General features: G+C 47.1%; 1 protein-coding gene across 3 annotated transcripts in view; it reads right to left on the bottom strand.

The window, feature by feature from the left end:
* Window positions 1-73: 73 nt before the first annotated feature.
* Window positions 74-22,105, bottom strand: part of CASS4 (Cas scaffold protein family member 4) — a 39,807-nt gene continuing 17,775 nt past the window's right edge. For 2 of the 3 annotated variants that reach the window (XM_082225959.1, XM_082225960.1), the window contains exons 2-7: window positions 15,855-16,280; window positions 8,396-8,494; window positions 6,252-6,401; window positions 3,552-4,919; window positions 2,839-2,919; window positions 74-1,492 (exon numbers count right to left, since the gene is read on the bottom strand). In XM_082225959.1, coding sequence (XP_082082085.1) covers window positions 1,079-1,492; window positions 2,839-2,919; window positions 3,552-4,919; window positions 6,252-6,401; window positions 8,396-8,494; window positions 15,855-16,280 — 2,538 coding nt within the window. In that variant the 3' untranslated portion in view covers window positions 74-1,078. Of the gene's footprint in view, window positions 1,493-2,838; window positions 2,920-3,551; window positions 4,920-6,251; window positions 6,402-8,395; window positions 8,495-10,980; window positions 11,165-15,854; window positions 16,281-22,105 lie in introns of those variants that run through there. The other variant, XM_082225961.1, reaches the window with a different exon arrangement.

Below are 22,105 nucleotides of genomic sequence, written 5' to 3'. Positions count from 1 at the left end.
CATTACTTCTAGAAACAGAACTCAGTTTTTGCAATCACTTACTGATTTAAATTTATTTATTAAAAGACTTCTCACTTAAAATGTATCAAAGCAGTGTACAATGACAAAATTACAGTAGAATTACATCAAACTGCATAAATACACAATAAAACAATGAGCAGAGGACAATTAAGCCAGCGTTAATGGCTGGTAGATATTTGCATCAATAAAAAATGTTTTAAACTGTCGGTGGAAACGTAACGCTGAATGTGCCTGCTGTATTTCTGAGGAGAGGCTACTCCATAGCACTGGTACAACTGTAGAGAATGGCCTCTTCCTGGTTGTCACCAGATGGACCAATGCAGGTCATGGCACCACTAGGAGGGGTTCCCCTGAATATCTTAATGAACAGACAGGATCATATGGAAGGAGGCGCTCTGTCAGATAACTGGGTCCCAAGTTGTTTAGGGTCATATAAGTCCATAAGAAAACCTTGAACTGGGCTCAGTAGTCCATTGCCATCCCTTGCAGCATCTTCAAGAGAGGTGGTTAGAAGCCACATTCGGCACCAGTTACAACTTCCTAAGAACAGACCCACAAAGAGCACATAACATTAATCCAAACTTGTGGTTACCAGTGCATGGGTCACTGCAACCAACTTATTTCAATCTAGTTGTAGTTACGGTGTACCACTGGAAGCAGAAAAGGTGGCCTCCAGTGACATTGATGTTTCCAGGAGCACCTTCAAACTTCACACACGTTCTTTCAGGGAGAATGCAATGCATTCAGAATAGGCAGCCCATCTAATTCCTGGAACTACTCACCCACAGGGTCTGCCTTGTTGGAATTCAGCTTCTGTTCTGTTGTTACCCTGCACTGTGAAGGGACTGCAGGTGGCAGCCCCCCACTTCCTCCACTCCAAACCTTCCTGTGTCAAATGGGAAGTTCTGAAGGGGGGTTGTTAAAAGTGTTTCACTGAGTGCAGCTAGAATCCTCCCCACATTCAAGAATCTTGATAGCACAGGATTTCTGAACGAATGCCTGAATCTGAAGACCTGTCAGTATGGGGTATCCTCCGAACACCAGAAGAATGATGGCTTCATTCCATCATTGCTCGGAATTGCTGTGTATACTTCGACAGCCCATCAGCTTGATTCTGAAGTTCCTTCATTGCCTCGGGGCTTGGATATTGCATTGCAGCATTTTTCGTTGCAACTGCCAAGTTCTTTAGCAAACCACAAAAGTTGCTGCTGCCATGCAATATCTCGTTTCGATCGGCCTTCTGAAGGGCTTCCTGACATAAGGCATCCACCAACTTTTGGCCCACCATAATTATCATTTTGCTGTTGGCTATGAAAACTTCAGGAGCCAGATCGTTGCTAAGACTTTTGTGGAAGACACCAATAGCCTTCTGGACAGCACCAAAATACAGTCTGCAGAGATCAGAGAGGACCATCTTTTTGGTTGAATCCTCCTTGCCCACAACATTATGCCTCATCATAGGTGGAGAATCCTAGAGAGGGAAAAACAAGAACAAGAACTATTACTGAGAGCTATCAACATTCATCTTCTTGGTTGAATCCTCCTTGCCCACAACATTATGCCTCATCATAGGTGGAGGAGACTGACAGGAGATATGATAAACCATCTTCCAATATCTTAAGGGCTGTCACATGGAGGAGGGAACATGCTTGTTTTCTCCTGCTCTGGAGGGTAGGACTCGAACCAATGGCTTCAAGTTGCAAGAAAGGAGATTCCGACTAAACATATGGAAAAGCTATCTGACAGTAAGAGCTGTTCAGCAGTGGAACAGACTGCCATGAGAAGTGGTCGTCTCCTTCCTTGGAGGCTTTTAAACAGAGGTTGGGTGGACATCTGTAATGGATGATTTAGCTGAGATTCCTGCATTGCAGGGGTTGGACTAGATGACCCTTGGGTTCACTTCCAACTCTATGATTCCCCAGCCTGGTACCTTCCAGATGTTGTTGGTCTCCAACTCCCATCAGTCCCAATGAGCATGGCAAATGGTCAGGGATGGTGGGAGTTGTAGTCAAAGACAAATTGGAGCACATCAACCTGGGGAAGACTGAGTGTAGTTTTTTTGTAAGGCATTCCATCACATCAGAAGTAAAGGTTATTTACTAATACCAGAATACTCAGAAATACTACAGTTAGGGACACAGAAACCTGCCTTATGCTGTATCAGACATTTAGCCCAGCTAGGTCTACTATGACTGGTTGGACTCGATGGCCCTTGTGGTCTCTTCCAACTCTATGATTCTATGAAAAGCTCTCCAAGGAATCAGGCGGAAGTCACCTGTTACCAAATTCTTTCCTCTAGCGAAGTCGGGGATTGAACTAGGGCGGTAACTCAATTTATGGAATGTTATTCAATTAATTGCATATGTTACCTGTCAATTAATTAATTAGAGAATAAAATCTGCATAAATCTGCACATGAGAAAACGGTGTTTTAAGATTATGTGTGCATGTGTCAGTCATCATCTTTAAAGAGACATTCCACTTTCTTTCACACAGGAGGGAATGTTTCTTGGTACATCGGGTTTTTAATAACAATACATTTGGGAGCAGGGAATATGCTGCATGATTAACTGTGGAAAACTGTTTTAGTTGGTCAAAACGTTTTTTACTAAACTAATCTGTTAACAGATCTATCACCTAAATGTTCCAGTCATAATTTCAATGGAACAAAGGTGTGATTAGAAGGATTATATACCACAGTGGGGAACCTCCAGTAAAAGGAGACATTTTTAAAAGCCTAACTGTGGCGTGGGAGTGCTGAAAAAAAATCTGAACCAGATTAATAATTTTAGATCTTTACTGCAAATAATAATTTTACCTTTATTTTTAACTTGACATTCTTCCTCTCCACCTTGCTAGATGAAAGAGATGGTTGTGTCTGTCCCGGTCCTGGTGATTTCTGCAAAGGGTGGGGGTGGGGGGAGAAAGATGTATGTATTATATTTAACGTAGATGGCCATAATCCTTAAAAAGGATTTTGGGGGAAAGACTACACGCTGTATGATCATGCATCATTGGAAATCCTGTCCAAATGCCCTCTGAGGTCTAAGCTTTATAAAAAAAATGTTTAAATTTTTTTTATCAGAAGCTGACTTATAATGAGACAGAACATTGTTCCATCTTGTTCAGTATTGTCTACACTGATTGGCAGCAGCTCTCCAGGGTTTTAGGCAGGAGTCCCTCCTCGCCCTACCGGGAGATGCTAGGGATCAAACTTGGTACCTTCTGCATGCAGGTAAGATGATCAACCTCTTAGCTACGGGTAAAGACACATAGACATTTATTATTCCACCTAGCTTCCATTGTCACTACATTTCTTCTAGTATTTTACCCTTTCTGTTTATTCTATTTTTGTGATTTTCAATATGGTCTTTTGTTGTATGTTAGCTGCCTCAATAATCTTGGACTGAAAGGCATATTAATTTATTAATTAAAGTTCGTACGTTCAAAATTGGAGTGGTAGGTATTCTAGTTTAATTAATCTAGAATGAAAGGCATGATATTGTGCATGTATATCAAAGCCCTACTGACCTGTTGCTGAATATAATCACAAACTTCAGTGATGGCAACTTTTGCTTTCTCCAGACATGGGCTATTTTCTTTTGGCTTATCTAAAATATGTCTTAAAAGAGAATCTACCCGCTGTTCAGCTCCGGGCTTAATTATTTCATGCTCTGCACCAACTCTCCATTCCTTGCCTTCTTTCTCTTTGCAGTTCTTTCTGAAAAGTAGCTTCCCGTTAGCTATGATGATAGATGCAAATCTCTTGATGTCATCTGGAATGGTGCGAGCAATCATAACAAACCGATCCAGATCGTCCGGGTTGTTCTGAGGCTTCTCAATGACTAGAACATCAAGCGACCATTTGCAGTTATTCAAGGCCTCTCTCGTTTCCACCAGCATCTGAAATGAGTCCGTGAGGATATTCAGCTGCTTTTTAATTCTCGCATGAAGTTTACTGTCTGAGGACCGAGCAGAGTTTCCTTCAATGGCTCTAGCAAAGTCCAAGAATTCTCCCAACGAGACCCTTATGTGGTCAACCGCCCGGTGGATTTCCTCAAGGTTTCCCTCCAGGTGTTCTTGGTACCTCCATCTGCTGCTCACAAAGATCATGAGACTTGCAATTGAACTGGACACGCTATGCTGGAGCTTAGTCAGTGTTTCTATGGCAAACTCAAGTTCCATTGTTGCTTCTTTAGCGGGTTCTTCTGATGAAGAAGAAGGGGCAGATGAGGATGTTGCAGATGAACAGGACTCAGTAGAAGAGCTTGACCATGTTGATATGGTGCTGGTTCTGCTGTCCACACTGGAAACAGACAAACGGTCTTGGTCTCGTTTGCTATCTGTGTAATGTGGTAGAGGGAAAACATATGTGTGGTCTCCAGAATTAGGACTCTGTGTGTTTTCTTTCTTTTGAGACAAAACGACAGGCTTTCCTCTTGGTATATCATAGACAGTCTGTTGATGGCTCTCCTTTTCATTCATGGAGGACAGAGCACCCAAAGGAACATCATAGTTACCATTCTGACGCTGCACTAAGGCTTCATGTGTGGATGGTATGTCATACAGAGGAATTTCTGGAAGAGTTAGTTTCCTTTGTACAGGTGGAACATCATATACTTCTGAAGTTACCAGTTTGACTTCATTATTTGTTGGCAGGATTTTCTGCGTACCAGAATCGAGCCTCGTTGGTGGTATATCATAAAACGCATGTATATTTGGCGAACGGTTCTGAAGAGCTGAGTTTAACCCTGCTTTTTCGGGTGACACAGGTATATCATAGATCCATTCTGATTTCCGAAGGTTTGGCAAAGTATTGTAAGGACCCGGATGCTTTCCTTGAGGCCCTCTTTCTATAATGTCACGTTCTCTTGAAAGTGGTGTGGGAATGACATACACCTGGAAACAGCAAAATGCATGCTATTACAATTGCAATTCTATTCCACTTCTGCAAACTCAAAGCAGTGTACAAAAGATAAAAAACAGAATCCCATGCTAGCAATTTTTAAACCAAATGAAACAATACAAACATAACAAAAACTCAAAAAATGCACTAGGCTCAGACACACACACCCCGATGCTGCTTGTAGCGTTGTTCAGCCAAGTGTCAGGGATTGGGCAGGGGAGGAATGATGGAGACCACCTCCCCAGCCTGACCCTTCCAGGGAGGGTCAGCAAGAGGAAGACAGTTTAGATTTACAACAGAGGTCACAGCTCAGAGGCAGATGAGGGGGAAAGTGGGAGAGGAGGAAGAAGGACCAGTGGGGCGGCAGCTGACAGACACAATGCCTTTAGAAGGCGTTGCAGACATCCCCCTCCCAGAACCTGGCGAGCCTTGAAAGGAGGAGAGCAAAGAGCTCAAATACATAGGGCACGTAACAGCACCAGTAGGAGAGATGATGAGATTGACAAATGAGGAAGTGGGGGAGCGGAGGGTGGAGATTCACATAGGCGCCGACTCCATGGGGCTTGAGGGGGCTCAGCCCCCCCAATAATCTCGGGCGCCGCCGCCGTCCCCCGCCTCCTCCCCACCTGCTCCCTCGCCAGCCAGCCAGCCGCGCGCCCTAGCCGGAGAGCCCCGGCCGTCCCCCGCGAGATTAGGGAATCCCCGGGGGCGGGGGCTCCTGCCTCTAGCCCCAGGTTTCCCGCATATCAGCTGTTCCGGAGCTGATAAATAGGCAGCAGCACGCTCTCCCCTATTCGCTCACGAGGGGGCGGCGCCACTTTATTTGCATATTCATGAGCTTATTTGCATATTCATGAGCTTATTTACATTTCACGAGCTTTCCCGGGCCCCCCCCAATATTTTTTATAAGTCCGCGTCCCTGGAGATTCACTCGGGACAACGCCATGATCCAAGAAACTGGGTTCTATAGCCTGTCTCTGTAAATACTGAATAAAAAGCAGATGGTAAGAACCGTTCCTTGTCTTTGTACATTCCTGGGCTAGGAGTCGCTGGCAGCAGCTTGACACCAAGGAAGCCCAAGATGGCCACCAACAGGGGAGAGGCTCCATCCAGTGCCTCCTCAGATCTGCAAGCCAACATTGGAGGTAGTAGCCAACCTCTTGTTCTCCCTTCAACCTCCAGCAACTGACCTGAAGGACCTGGGTTTTGTAGAAGTCACACGCCAGTTCAGCCCATCCACAACCAGGTCCCCATGATAAGAGCAGCATGACTGACAGAGAATGACAAAGCTTCATGATCCACACAACAAAGTACGCTGCACTTACATTTTCTAAGGAAGATTCTTGCAGTGTGTGAGTTCGTGGCTTTTCTGGGCTCAGCGGGATATCGTAAAGCTGCTGTGCTGTTCCCAGGTAGCATTCTTTGGAGGGGAATAGTTTGGAACCCTTTCTGGAAGAGGGTGGTGTGGCAAGACCCTAGTTAAATGGTTAAAAAGAAATTAATCTGTATGCTTTACCAACAGCGCTGGAGGAATCATTGTATACATTTATTTCAATGCATGCACAGAAGTTCTTTGGATTTGGTTGTTACGAGTCTCCCTAAGTCTCCCCAAATTGAAAGACGTAGAGAGAGAAAAGAACAGGAGTAGTCCTTATGCCATTTTCTGTAACTCTGTGAATGCAACTGTGTAATAGTTAGAAGAGGTTTTAATGTCAGGGATCAGGCCTGGTATTACCATACTGAAGCATCAGTCTTCTGCGGAGGGCCCAGAACTGATGCCTGTCCTGGCATCACTTTAACATTGCCATACACTGCACCGGAATGTTGTGGGATGTTAAAATGGTACCTAGGGATGCGGGTGGCGCTGTGGGTTAAACCACAGAGCCTAGGACTTGCCGATCAGAAGCTCGGCGGTTCGAATCCCCGTGACGGGGTGAGCTCCCGTTGCTCGGTCCCTGCTCCGGCCAACCTAGCAGTTCGAAAGCACATCAAAGTGCAAGTAGATAAATAGGTACCGCTCTGGCGGGAAGGTAAACGGCGTTTCCGTGCGCTGCTCTCACTCGCCAGAAGTGGCTTAGTCATGCTGGCCACATGACCCGGAAGCTGTACGCCGGCTCCCTCGGCCAATAAAGCGAGATGAGCGCCACAACCTCAGAGTCGGCCACGACTGGACCTAATGGTCAGGGGTCCCTTTACCTTTTACCTTTAAAATGGTACCTGCCTCATGAGGAGTGCTGCTGTTGGGTAAGACAGTGGGACAAGGGCTATGGCGTAGAAAAAGGCATATCAGGGAAAACCATGCTAAGCATGTTGTCAGTCCTGGTGCCAACCTATCAGGGACTCCCAGGAAGTAGGGGCTGGGATCTAGCCAAGTGTTTTGTTTATGTCTCACAGTCAGAAAAGAATAGGCCCCCACTATTGGAAAGTAGTAGGGAGACTCTCAATTGGCCAAGCCTGGTATGAACAGCAGGGGTTTGGCCTTCTGTTTGGTATACCTTAGGCGCCATTGGCTGTTCCTGCTTCCCAGTCACTGACCTCCACAATCTAGATTGTGCATAGCCCAGACTAACACTAACGTCTCAGTGTTTAATTTTTTTTTAAATTAGTGTCTGCAAATGTGACATGAAGGCTGTCAACATCAACCCTTCCATGTGGGAATCCCTTGCAGACCACTGCAGTGCCTGGAGACAGGCAGTCAGGTCACGTATCCATAGCAGTGACAGGAGGAGGAATGACTACTGGGAGTTGCACAGAGAAGAAAGGCCAGGGTGCATCTGCAGCAGCACAGCTGGATGCCTTCATCTGCCCCAGCTGCAACAAAACATGTCTATCCCATATCGGTTTCTACAGCCACAGCAGGCGCCACAACCTTCCAACAGTTTGACTTCACCCGCAGCGGCTTACTCCTCCATTGTCCCCAGAAACAGAAGGCTGCCAACAACAACACTAGCACTTTTGACTGCAAAGACAAATGTGCAAACATATAAAACCCCAGCGAGCGGCTTGGCAGGAATTTCACTGGTGGAGTTAGAGGGATCTGCATGGCTCCTGGTCATTTCTGTACTGTCAAAAAAAATCTGATTGCATTATAATGGCACAATGAAAAAGAACGAGCACTAGATGGCAGAGTGGCTTAATAAACGTATTTCCGGAGATCTGAATTAAAATATGGATCTACTCAATGCTGTGGCATAGCAAGGAATGCTCAGCCTCTACAAAGAGAAGTCGACTTTAAAAGAAAAGCTTGTCTGAAAATAAGGCAGGGAAAGGAGAGCATGTTATCTGACCCCTGTGTTGTCACAGGCACTAACTAGCTGCTTGGTCTTCAGCTGGTAGATCTCCACACACTACTGGGCCGTGAAACATTTCCCCCCAGTTGTGTTTTTTTTAGAAGGATAGCTGGCAATGATGTTTAACTGACTGACTGTTGTTACCTGATAGCCATATCAATGAAGGCAGAGGGCCTCACCTGTGTGAATACATGATGCTGCGGCGATGGGACGTCATATATATCACTTTTTTTCTCCATTGATGATGCCCAGGTTGCTCTGGGAAGAGTGTAGAGGTGCTGGGAAGAAAACAATGAAGAAATTGAAAAGAGGTTACAGGATCTGTGAACATTTTATAAAGATCAGTAGCTATTGTCAGTCTATTTTTGAGCTGGCCCAGGAGCATGTGAGCAGCCAGTGCATATGTTTTAGCAGAAGCGTCGCATGCTGCCAGCCACCTGCTCCACCAGCAATCTAGCTGCTGCATTCTGCACTTGCTGGAGGTTCCAGACCACGTCCAAGGCCAGCCCTGACTAAAGCTCAATGCAGTACTCTAGTCCTGAGATTACTAATGCATGGACTATGAAGCTGGTAAAAAGGCACTCCTGGCCACAGAGGTGTCCACGGAATGAGATTGTTCTTTGAACAATGATTTCCCATTTTGGTCATTTTTGTCTGGTGGGTTTCTATAAGACAAGACAAGACAAGACAGACAGTACTACACTACACTACACTACACTACACTGCACTGCACTGCACTGCACTGCACTGTACTATAATCACTGATTAGTAAACAATGATCTGTGCCACCAAGCTGCTTATTGGAGGGGGTAGTACATAAGGCATCCAAGATTAAAATCTAGTGAAGAGAAGCCAGGAGAAGTCCTGCTATTTTCTCCAAACATGTCAGGGAACTGCCATTGGAACAGGGGCGGGAAACAGAGGGGCAGTTGTGTTATAGGGAGCCTCCGGAAATCTTGCGAAGCAGTTCCTCTTCCAGTGATGAGGAATGCCCCACCTCCAGTGGGGAAGAGGTAAAAGGACCAGAGGATGCTGCAGGGAGCCTCAGCACCGCTTCTGGCCAAGCCGGCTAGGAGAGAAGCACGCTCCTTACGTCGCCCACCCTGTGCAGAAGTCTAAAGCGCAAAGAGGGAAGGAAAAGGCTGTGAGTAACGAGACTGTTATGTTGGGAGAGGTCCAGGGAACAACCACTCCCAGATTCTGCTAGCGATTGAGGCAGACATGAACTTGTGGCTCTGCACTGTAAATAGTTTGCACCAAAATTAATCCTGTAAAAGAAAGGTCTGAGTCCTGCCTGGTTACTCACGAGCAACCACCACTGCCAGATGGCTGTAAAGACAGGAGAAACTGTAAAGACAGGAGTGCTATAAACCCTAGAGGGGAGGACAGGCGAGGTAAGCCCAGTCCCTCTAAGATCCCCACTCAGCCGCCATGTTTACTCCTATAGAAAAATCTGGTCAGTTGGAATAGAACAGTAATAATGTATGTCTTTTGGGAAAGCTATTCTCTCACCCAGAGTTTTACATCAGAAACATATTGAGATGGCCTGGGAATCCGATTCAGAGGCTGAACCTGAGGAATCCCAGCCTGCACAGGAGTCTCCGCGTCCAGGGCCGGCTGAGCTGGGGCAGGGGCTTGAACCTGAAGGGCGCTCACCTGTGCCGGATCCTCAGGAGCAGACACCAGCTGAATCCGCTCTGGCTCTGGAGGTGATCAAGGACCCATTGCCTGCAGGTGCTCCTCTCCCAGCCCTGTCAGGGGAAGGTGAGGTTGCCTCTGGGTCCAGTAACCCTCCAGTCTCTCCGGAGCTGCAGAGGCTCAGGGCAGAGAGGCGAAGGGAACTAAGTTCTCGCAGGAGGAGTGCTTGCCTTAAGGCCAGGGGAGGCGAGTCACCTGTGGGCCTGGGCCTCCCTATGCCTTGGGGCAGATAAAGGCCAGTCAGCCCAGTCCCAGGTTGCGGGAGCAACGTCGTTGGTAACCTGTTCTTGCCAGGACCCTGTCCTGCTCTTCCAGAATAAAAAAATTCCTTCCAGTAGCACCTTAAAGACCAACTAAGTTAGTTCTTGGTATGAGCTTTCGTGTGCATGCACACTTCTTCAGATACACACTATCTGAAGAAGTGTGCATGCACACAAAAGCTCATACCAAGAACTAACTTAGTTGGTCTTTAACGTGCTACTGGAAGGAATTTTTTTATTTTGACTATGGCAGACCAACACGGCTACCTATCTGTAACTGCTCTTCCAGAGTTCCTGACCATGCCCTGCTCCTTGGACCCCACTTCGCCCTTGACGGACAGCCTCCATACCTTTGACCTAGGACCAGACTCAGACCATGCCACACGCCCCCCCCCCCCGGGACCAGCACACATATCAATGTTAGCGACCACACTGCCGAGATGTTGCGACCGTGAACCACTATAATTCTATTAAAACACTTCACACTAAAGTGCTATTAAAATGAGAACCAAATAAAAGAGACTGCCCCATTTCCTTTATGCTCTAGTTTAAAAGAGTCTGATCAGAGCATTGCTGCATCTGCTGCCACCAGGTAAGCTCACCAGGTGAGCCCACCAATGCAGGTGAAGGCCCAGAGAGCACTTCGCCCCCTCAAACCTGGAGCCAGCTTTGACAAGAATAGACACAGATAGGAACATAGGCAGCTGCCTTACATTGAGTCAGAACATGAATCCATCTAGCTCAGTATTGATGGAGTCTGGCGGCAATTTTCCAGGGTTTCAGAAAGTGGATATTCCTAGCCTTACCTGAAGGTGCCAGGGACTGAATCTGGAACCTTCTGCATGGAAAGCAGATGTTGCGTCACTCCCTTGAAGGTGCTTACAAGCAAAACCCTGGCATGTGTTTCATCAGAGAGATGTTGGAAAGTATGACCATTCCAGAGAAAAACCACTCAAACTTCTGAGTTGCTAGCGGCAAGGAAACCTGCCTTGTAAACGCAGTGCGTCTACCTATTCTGAAGCAGTTCATACCCTCCCCACACCACCCAATTTTGTCAACAGATTGCAACACTGGAACACCAAGTGTGTCACCCCAGGAAGTTTCCAGGCGAGGTTAGAAGTATTACAACACGAAAAAGATCAGAAAGGCTGTGAAACGGAAGGGAGGTCCCTTCCCAGGGCCACTGGCAACACTCCATGGGCAGGTCGCCTCTAAAAGGCATGTTTTCAGCTGCCCCAGAAGCCTACCAAAGACTTCCTAGGAAAGTATTGATTCAGGGGCAAAGCAAGCTCCATCCCCTGAGATGGAAATGTTGTGATAGACAGCCAAAGGGTGCAAGAGGTTGACGGAGGAGAACCATAAGTTACAGGGAACCGGCGAAAAACTAAATGTGAGCAATCGACCACATTTCAAACCGCATTTTTAAAAGGAAAGGCCAGCACCCAGCTATCAGGATCCAGTTTACAATATCCTGAGCAACTGGTTGGAATAGCGGGCTGTATCCAATGGTGCTGGGCACCGGATTTTCATTGATTCTTCCCACCATGTGCAGCCCCCTGTGCCCCCCCCCCCAATCCAAGGATTATGGCACAGAGAGCTGCAATTGTCAGGGAGGACTGGTGAGAATGGGATGCCTTGTCCTGTACTGATAGAATCATTTCCACTAGTTCAGAGCTACCACTGGGTACAACCCACAGTCAGTATATTTTCCTCTATAGCTGCATCCGGGGGTGCGGGGAGAGAATCCAATGGTTAGAGTCATGATTTAAAAACCAACCCAATAACTTTGAATCTTCTGGACCTGAAAAATTATCAGCAATCCTGCCTAATCTAGCATTCTTGGACATGGATATCAAGGGTGTTGTGGCAGTGTGTGTGCTTCTACGTACAAACTTAAGCATGTGGAAGGGGTGGGACTGCACCCCACTGGCTATGCCCCATTGCACCAGCCCCACCTCTCAATGTCCTTTGAATGGGACATGTGGGAAAGGAGCATCTGTTCAACTGGGGGGTGGGTCATGATCACACCGAGTGCCTACCTACATGCTCCTTTCAACTCAAGGTGCTATGTAGTGAAGTTCTCACCCTGGGCCAGCAGGGGGATACTGTAGATAATTTTCACTCAGGTCCACATATGCAAATAAGGGATTGAAAGTGACGCTCAGTGATTGGATAGTTACAGAAAGTGGTTACTGTTGCGTTGTAGTGGAGTGCTATATAAGCAGGCTGGCTGAACCCTTCAGTTCAGTTCAGTTCTGTTCTGGCCTGTGAATAACCAAGAGCTGTTTGAAGAATCGCTGTGTCGTCTGATATGTTCACCCACAACATAACACAACCTATGGATGGCAGCATCACTGTGATTATACTGAATGTTGAGGCTCCTTCTTCAGTCATTTAGTACACTCATGCAGAAGGCTATACCCTCACTGTCGTGTGTGAATTGACTCCTGTTTTTAGGGAAAGTGTTGCTGGAATAGTGGAGATTTCCACTATAGAAGCTTAAAGATTAGGGCGTACGCAAGTGAGTCTTCCTCAGACAGATTCTGTATTAAGAGTCTCAAGCAGAATGGCAAAGGTTTTGGCCGGCTGCTTGGGGAACAGCTGATCACCCGCCAGCTGTCTCCCTGCAATTTGGACTACCCTGTTTCTATTCCTGCACCCAGCTGGGGCCATTCACCCTCCACGTTCTTTAAGTGTGTGTGTGCTGGTGTGTGTTGTGTTGAATTGCTGCGGCACATTTGTCCTTTGTAGCGACAACTGTGATGCAGGGTACGACGTAATCCCAGAGAACTTCCAGTGCTCAAGATTGTGGGTTTTTTTAGCTACCTGTTTCAAAGAACTCATAAAGGGTTAGGTGAGACAGTTTCAGTTACTTGCTCTTTTTCAGCATTTAAAGACGTTTAGGAAGATGAAGCATGGATGCGGGTGGCGCTGTGGGTTAATCCACAGAGCCTAGGACTTGCCGATCAGAAGGTCGGCAGTTCGAAACCCCGCGACAGGGTGAGCTCCCGTTGCTCGGTCCCTGCTCCTGCCAACCTAGCAGTTCGAAAGCACATCAAAGTGCAAGTAGATAAATAGGTACCGCTCCGGCGGGAAGGTAAACGGCGTTTCCGTGCGCTGCTCTGGCTCGCCAGAAGCGGCTTAATCATGCTGGCCACATGACCCGGAAGCTGTACGCTGGCTCCCTCGGCCAATAAAGCGAGATGAGTGCCACAACCCCAGAGTCGGTCACGACTGGACCTAACGGTCAGGGGTCCCTTTACCTTTACCTAGGAAGATGAAGAACTGCTAAACTCAATCAGGCTAAGTTGCATCTACTTTGCCAGTGTGTCTCCAGTTGGGGTCAGCCAAATGCCTCTGGGAAAGTTGAGGTATCAGTGGGCCAAAGAAGGCATATGCTTATGAAGTGGCAAGCAGCAATCCATCTTGTTTTTACTTAACTACCAATTAGCTTGCAGGTGCAATTCAAAGTGCTGGGTTTTGACCATGAAAGCCTTATACAACTCAAGGCCGCAATGCCTCAAGGACCTCTCCCTATATGAACCAGTCTGGACCCTGCAGTCTTCATGAGAGACCCTTTTCTGTGTGCCCTACCTGAGGGGGATGCAGAGAACCTGCCTTTTCTCTGTAACGCTCCTCTGTAATGCTCTTTCCAGGGAGATGTGCCTGGAAAGGTTGGACTTGTCTTTAACAATACATTGCTAGATGAGTGTTTTATGCATTTTGTTCATGGTTTTATTTTTTGGTTTTAAATTGCTTTTATGTGTTGCATTTCACTTTATAAAGCAACTAATAAATGTTATTATAATAACAATGATGATTCATATTTATATTTTTTTTTGGGGGGGTTGTAGCTCTCTGGGAGGAATAGGGGGTCTCCTAACAACTCTAGCAGTTTCCAGAATTCTTTGGGGGGAGGAAGCCATGACTTCTTAAGGTGGTACAATACTGCTTTCAATGTACAGTGGTACCTCAGGTTAAGAACTTAATTCGTTCCGGAGGTCCGTTCTTAATGGCCGCTGAAGCACAATTTCTGTTCTCATCCTGAAGCAAAGTTCTTAACCTAAAGCACTATTTCTGGGTTAGCGGAGTCTGTAACCTGAAGTGTATGTAACCTGAAGCGTATGTAACCTGAGGTACCACTGTATAGTGTAGTGGGGGCTTGTACCTAAGGGCTTCCAGCTATTCTTCCAGAATTTCTGAGATACTCAGGAGGCCTGGGGCAAAGTCTCCTCCTTTCAGGGTGGGAGAGAAGCCTTGACATGTCATCAAAAGTCATCTTCAGGTTAATGAAGGAGTTGCTTCTGTAGCCTGGTAATCTCACCACCAACCATCCCCTGAGTCCTTCTGCTTTTCCCTTCAGAAGAAAATGACCGAAACCTGGACTTATGATAACAACTACATAGGAAACTGTTTCATGCAGATTCAGAGACTATCGGTCCATCTGTCTTAGTACCGTCTACACCAGGATTGGGGAACTCTTCTAGGAAACCTTCCAGGGGCCACATGTCGGAGGTGGGCAGGGCCACCCATAGCAGTGGGTGGAGCAATGTATGTAAATTTAACCACACATCCCTCTGTGTTCTCCAACCAGGAAGGCAAGAAGCATTACCAGAGTTCAAAGATACATTCTAGTCAGGCAAAAGCCAAAGGAGTGTTGCCTGTGGAGAAGGGGTTTAGCTGAGGAGGAGGTATGGTCTGGGGAGAGCCCAAGGGCCAGACAGATGACTGAATTCAGCCCTTTGTTCACCATTGCTGTTCTACCTTGGGCTTTAGGTGGGGATTTCTCTTTGTCCTATCTGGAGATGCCAGGGGTTGAACTTGGAAACTTCGGCATACAAAGCAGATGCTGTGCCACCGAGCTACGGCCCGTCCCTTGCCAGAACAGAGTCCCATTAACACCTCCATATATCCCTGCCCTAGTTAAATTGTACCTATGTCCACCTAGGCCAGGAGAAGGGCCGTAGCCCAGCAGTAGAATCTGTTTTGCATGCACATAATCCAAGCTGGTGTTGTGGGTTAAACCACAGAGCCTAGGACTTGTCGATCAGAAGGTCGGTGGTTCGAATCCCCACGACGGGGTGAGCTCCCGTTGCTCGGTCCCTGCTCCTGCCAACCTAGCAGTTCGAAAGCACGTCAAAGTGCAAGTAGATAAATAGGTACCACTCTGGCGGGAAGATAAACGGCGTTTCCGTGCACTGCTCTGGTTCGCCAGAAGCGGCTTAGTCATGCTGGCCACATGACCCGGAAGCTGTACGCCGGCTCCCTTGGCCAATAAAGCGAGATGAGCGCCGCAATCCCAGAGTTGGTCACGACTTTGCAAGAGCTCCTCTACCAGCAGCAGGCAGGAGATGGTCTACTGAAAATCAGGATTAAAGATTACAGTAGTTTTGCTGAGCTTTAAGAGATAGAAGACAGGATGCAACAGAGGGAGAGAAACAGAAACACTATGGAAAAGGGGGTGGGAAGTCAGGGGGGGGAAGCTTTTATTATGTATTGAAATGTATGTGTGGAATTTTGGAAAACTTAATAAAAAACTTCAGAATGTGTGTGTTTAAGGGGAGGGGGAGGCAGAGAGAAGCTGGGTGAGACAAAACAAAACACCACATTATATTGTGGGTCACCATCAGTGCCTGTTTGCTCCCCACTTTCCTCTTTTAGGGTTTGCTTGCCTTTTTACCTGGTCCGATGAACTTTGGGTCTTTTCACTGAGCAGTATAGCCGCCATCGCTGGCACTTGGTAAACTTCTGGTGTCAGCGGGTAAGGAGCAGAGGAAGGAGGAGGAGGCATAATCCAGCCGTCCATTTTTTCATAGATGGGTAGTGGCACAGGAGGCCTACGCCCGGAAGGAACCTGGTAGACAGTCCGTGGCATGGTTGGCGGTCCTGGGGAGCCAGGCTGGATGGAGAGAGGAGCCTGTAAAGTGGTCAGGAGCTGGAGGCGATTTGCAGGCGCCATGCCTTGCTTTCCATGAAGCGAACATTTCCACCAACCCTCGCTCCCGAGGAGATTCTGATCAAGAACCGTCAGGATGTCTCCCCGGCGGAAGGCGAGCTCATCTGGACACTCTGCTTTGTTGTCGTACAACGCTTTTGCCAAGGTGTTCTGGAAATAATAACAATATAATAATAATTTATTATTTATACCCCGCACATCTGTCTGGGCTTCCCCAGCCACCCTGGGCGGCTTCCAACAACATATTATAATAGCGTAACACATCAAACAGGGACGCGGGTGGTGCTGTGGGTAAAACCTCAGTGCCTAGGACTTGTCGATCGTATGGTCGGCGGTTTGAATCCCCGCGGCGGGGTGAGCTCCCGTCTTTCGGTCCCAGCTCCTGCCCACCTAGCAGTTCGAAAGCACCCCTAAGTGCAAGTAGATAAATAGGTACCGCTTTATAGCAGGAAGGTAAACGGCGTTTCCGTGTGCTGCGCTGGTGCTGGCTCACCAGAGCAGCTTCGTCACGCTGGCCACGTGACCCGGAAGTGTCTCCGGACAGCGCTGGCTCCCAGCCTCTTAAGTGAGATGAACGCACAACCCTAGAGTCGGAAACGACTGGCCCATACGGGCAGGGGTACCTTTAATACATCAAACATTAAAAGCTTCCCCAAACAGGGCTGCCTTCAGATGTCTTCTAAAAGTCTGGTAGTTGTTGTTCTCTTTCACATCTGGTGGGAGGGTGGGCAGGTGCCACCACCGAGAAGGCCCTCTGCCTGGTTCCCTGTAACTTGGCTTCTCGCAGTGAGGGTACCACCAGAAGGCCCTCAGCACTGGACCTCAGCATCTGGGTAGAACGATGGGGGTGGAGACGCTCCTTCAGATATACTGGACCGAGGCTGTTTAGGGCTTTAAAGGTCAGCACCAACACTTTGAATTGTGCTCGGAAACTTACTGGGAGCCAATGTAGGTCTTTCAAGACCGGTGTTATGTGGTCTCGGTGGCCGCTCCCAGTCACCAGTCTAGCTGCCGCATTCTGAATTAGTTGTAGTTTCCGGGTCACCTTCAAAGGTAGCCCCACGTAGAGAACATTGCAGTAGTCCAGGCGGGAGATAACCAGAGCATGCACCACCCTCATGAGGCAGTCAGTGGGCAGGTAGGGTCTCAGTCAGCCTACCAGATGGAGCTGGTAAACAGCTGCCCTGGACACAGAATTGACCTCCATGGACAGCTGTGAGTCCAAAATGACTCCCAGGCTGCGCACCTGGTCCTTCAGGGGCACAGCTACCCAATTCAGGACCAGGGAGTCCTCCACACCCACCCGCCTCCTGTCCCCCAAAATCAGTACTTCTGTCTTATCAAGATTCACCCTCAATCTGTTAGCCACCATCCATCCTCCAACTGCCTCCAGACACTCACACAGGATCTTCACCGCCTTCACTGGTTCTGATTTGAAAGAGAGGTAGAGCTGGGTATCATCCGCATATTGATGAATACCCAGCCCCAGAAAGAGGCTAGGCATAAGGCAATGATCAAGACTACGGGCAAGGGCTCAGATGATGAATCCATATGAAAGCATATGTCATTTTATTTATCTTATTTGCAGTCCGCCCTTCACTGTATGGTCCAAATGTGGGAAGACATGGCATGGAAACATTATACAGGCAACAACCGTTTTACACTTGTCCAAAATGTGTGCCACCGTGCATCGATGCCACCCTGAAATTGGCAGGATGGCGGTGTAACAGGATGGGGCAAGGTGGGTTTATGCATGCTCTGCCGATGTGCATGGGGGTCAGGAATACAACCCCACACAAAACAGCCGTTGCCTATACAACAAAAATAACAGTGCTAGAAAATATCACGTTAATAAAATACATTGAATCAGCAACATATAGAAGCAGGCGATAAATAATCATCTAAGAATGGCTTAAAAATCACAGCCCACACCCTCAAGGTCTGGTTAAAGAAGAGCATCTCCAGTTGCTTAGGAGAGGTTAATAATGTTTGTGCTCAACATTCCTTGGTAGGGGCTCCTGACTAGGCATTTAGCTATGCAAAATTGAATGTTATCTGTTCTGTTCTGTTTCCCCTTTGTTTTTGTTTAAACCAATTCATGAACCAGGAACTTACACATCAACTACTAATAACAGGCCACATGTTTTAGATATTATTGCAAATTTATTGTTCTATTTTTGACATGAGAAGACTTGGTCTATTTATTTGTATCATTTATACTTCCTATGATCCTTATTTATGAAAACCCAAGAAAAAACAACAAGACCATGCCTTAGTGGGGATGTCATTCCAGAGGCAGGGAGCCACCACAAAGAAGACCCACCTACATATTCCCTGCACACAGAAAATTAGGTGTCAGGGATATGAACTCTAGCTAAATGTTTTATCTTTCATGCCAGTTTTATCTGTCATGCCATTTGTAGTTCTCAGCCATGTGAAAATGTGCAGGCAAAATCTGGAAAGACCCTCCAATTCCCCATTCTGGACCTAACGTTTCAATCTAGCTTTGCAACAAGTGCTCTTAAAGCATATCACGTTTTCACAATTGAACCTACATTGTGCCCAAGAAGAGGACGAGCAACTGGGACTTCCTGAATCTCACCACACCTACTATCTGCAAACAAGACTGTAGTAAGAGCTCTTTTGCCACAGAACCCTTTGGCCGCTTGTGCAAGCGATAAACCATGGGATGCAGTGTGATGTGATGCCTCAGTCGGTTCCTCCACCTCTGTGTTTCTTCATTCTCCCTCACCCCTGGGAACCTCTGTGCAAACAGTATCAACTCAAAACCACTGATGACATGACAGCAGGAGAAGCACTGGATATTGGTAGGATGCCTTTCCTAGCTACTGCCAACTACAGCACTGATATTATAGGGTTTTTTGTGTGGGTCAGGCTCCCAGGAAAGAGGAACAAGCTGTTGGAAACAAGATAAAGTGAATGCACGACATGCAGGATGCAAGAGTTGAGTAACACCATGCATAGTTGGGCAACTGCTATCGAGGAGTGCTAACTTCCAGGTGTAGCCTTCTGTGCAATGCAGAAAGTGCTGAAATAAGCCAAAGTACAAACAGTTCCACACTATCTGAACAAAACAGGTATGTCTTACCAGGAGACAGGAATTCTCACTCCACTGGGCAGGGGATGGAAGACCCTTTTCAGCCTGAAGGCCCTTGTATGGGGCTTCCATACATTCCCTTTTATGGAACTTTCTGGGAGCTACATATCAGCTGTTGCTTGGGCCAGACACTGGAGCAATAGACACGACTCTTACCTTTGGACAATAGGCTACATCAAACCCTCCAAGTGTCCCTGTTTTCCCTATTTTCCAGGGACATCCCTGATTTAGAGAAGTCTAATTTGATCCCAGAACATCCCACTTTTCCTTAGGACATCCCTATTTTCACTGGAGAAAGATTGGAGGGTATGGAATTATCTGACTCCCGAGCTGTCTGAAGGCAATCCTGTATGTATAGAAAAGGTTTTTTTAAAAAATGTTTAATGTTTTATTATGTTTTTATATATGTTGGAAGCTGCCAAAAGTGGCTGGGGCAACCCAGTAAGATGTGTGGGGTATAAATAGTGAAATTATCATTATGGAATGGGACGTCCCTGTTTTTGTTGGAGAAATGTTGGAGGGTATGCAAAGCAGAGACATCACCTTGCCAACAAAGATCCGTATAAAGTTATGATTTTCCCAGTAGTGATGTATGGAAGTGAGAGCTGGACTATAAAGAAGGCTGATTGCCAAAGAATTGATGCTTTTGAATTATGGTGCTGGAGGAGACTCTTGAGAGTCCCATGGGCTGCAAGAAAATCAAACTGATCCATTCTTAAGGAAATCAGCCCTGAGTGCTCACTGGAAAGACAGATCGTGAAGCTGAGGCTCCAGTACTTTGGCCACCTCAGGAGAAGAGAAGACTCCCTGGAAAAGACCCTGATGTTGGGAAAGATGGAGGGCACAAGGAGAAGGGGACGACAGAGGACGAGATGGTTAGACAGTGTTCTCGAAGCTACCAGCGTGAGTTTGACCGAACTGCGGGAGGCAGTGGAAGACAGGAGTGCCTGGCGTGCTCTGATCCATGGGGTCACGAAGAGTCGGACACAACTAAACGACTAAACAACAACAACATGCTACATTCAAGCCATGCAAAAGCCAGAGGTTTAATCACACTCTCTCATCCTTCCTCCGCCCATGCAAGCAACAGGCATGCTCACATTCCAGCCAGGCCAAAGCCCTTATGGCGAGGGTGTGGAGCAGGGATGGTGGCGAATATAGCCTGCAGAGAGGGGGTTGGGGAGAGGGCCGAGGGCCGGACAGAAGACCTGGAGGGGTCATCTGAGGTTCTCTCCCGCTGACATAGTGCTACAGACACTTATTTGGGACGGAAGGCAGTGTAAGGCAGTGAGTGCTAACAATTTCCTGCACTGTCTGTTTCTAAGCAAAATGTTTGCCCCACAATGTCATTTCTCTACTCCTCCTGTGTTTCAAAGAGGAAGGATGCACCTGCCAAGCCCCACCTGCAGGTGAAATCTAGCATTTCACAAGACCACAATGTCCTTCATGTTTGACAGATAAATCTTCTGCAAAATCATTCACCCCTTAGCCATTATCTCACTCCTCTTATTCATCTATCAGCTTTAAAGGTAAAAGGACCCCTGACCATTAGGTCCAGTCGTGACCGACTCTGGGGTTGCGGCGCTCATCTTGTTCGATTGGCCGAGGGAGCCAGCGTACAGCTTCCGGGTCATGTGGCCAGCATGACTAATCTGCTTCTGGCGAACCAGAGCAGCGCACGGAAACGCCGTTTACCTTCCCGCTGGAGCGCTACCTATTTATCTACTTGCACTTTGACGTCCTTTCGAACTGCTAGGTTGGTAGGAGCTATCAGCTTTATTTCCCCTCTAAACAGATCTGGTTGTGCATATGGCAGGCCATACAGTGGTACCTCAGGTTAAGTACTTAATTCGTTCCGGAGGTCCGTTCTTAACCTGAAACTGTTCTTAACCTGAAGCACCCCTTTAGCTAATGAGGCGTCCTGCTGCTGCCGCGCCGCCGGAGCACGATTTCTGTTCTCATCCTGAAGCAAAGTTCTTAACCCGAGGTACTATTTCTGGGTTAGCGGAGTCTGTAACCTGAAGCATATGTAACCTGAAGCGTATGTAACCTGAGGTACCACTGTATCACCAAATTTGATTGCCCCGCTGTAAATCCTGCTTCACTCTGACCTGGGAATGATGAAGTTGCCAGGGTCAGATTTTCTTTCTTTCTGATTTCCCCCTGGTCTTAAGTTCATGAACATTTACCAGCATTTAACTGCAAGTTTATCCTAATTAATGTGTTTGCCATTTTCCTTAATATAATGAATTTCACTAACACATGCACAATGTGCACATTTTTTTAAAAAAAGATTTTATTAAAATGTTCCTCTTGGGTAGCAATAGAACATGCAGAGTCTCTGTTTTCAAGTCACAAAAACATTTGAACAAATTGTTGGTTTTGGTTGGAAAACTTCAAAATTTCAAAGGAAAGCTGTGTTTCAGTCTGTGAATTGTTTTGGGAAGTGGGAATTAGGTAGGTTTGCAGTAATGGATGCAGATCCAAATCTCTCCCCTATCCCTACTCACATCTGGACACCCTAGTCGTGGCTGCTCTAATCCATAAACAGCATGGCCGCAGTGAAACCAGAACAGAACGTAAGAGCAGGAATACGATCTCCATGTGCAGAAAGTAAGAATCCCACTGTGGGAAGAGGGAAACGAAAAGGTGAAAAGGACAGCCCAAGGTGAAGCAGTTACAGGCCTGAACATCTTCCCTGTGTCCACCACCAAAACAAAGAATGTTTAGTGGCCCAAAATCTCAGCTGAGCCAAGTGATCTGAGGAACCAATAGCAGCCTGGCTGGCTCTAGGTAGCTGTTGTTCTAGACTTGGCTCTTTGCTCAAGACAATTTTTCTGATTGAGTAGCCACACAC

This window comes from Podarcis vaucheri, assembly GCF_965113315.1.
Source record: "Podarcis vaucheri genome assembly, chromosome: 6".
Classification (NCBI taxonomy): Eukaryota; Metazoa; Chordata; class Lepidosauria; order Squamata; family Lacertidae; genus Podarcis; species Podarcis vaucheri.
Note: the sequence above shows the minus strand (reverse complement) of the source record. Positions and strands in the feature narration are given on the sequence as shown.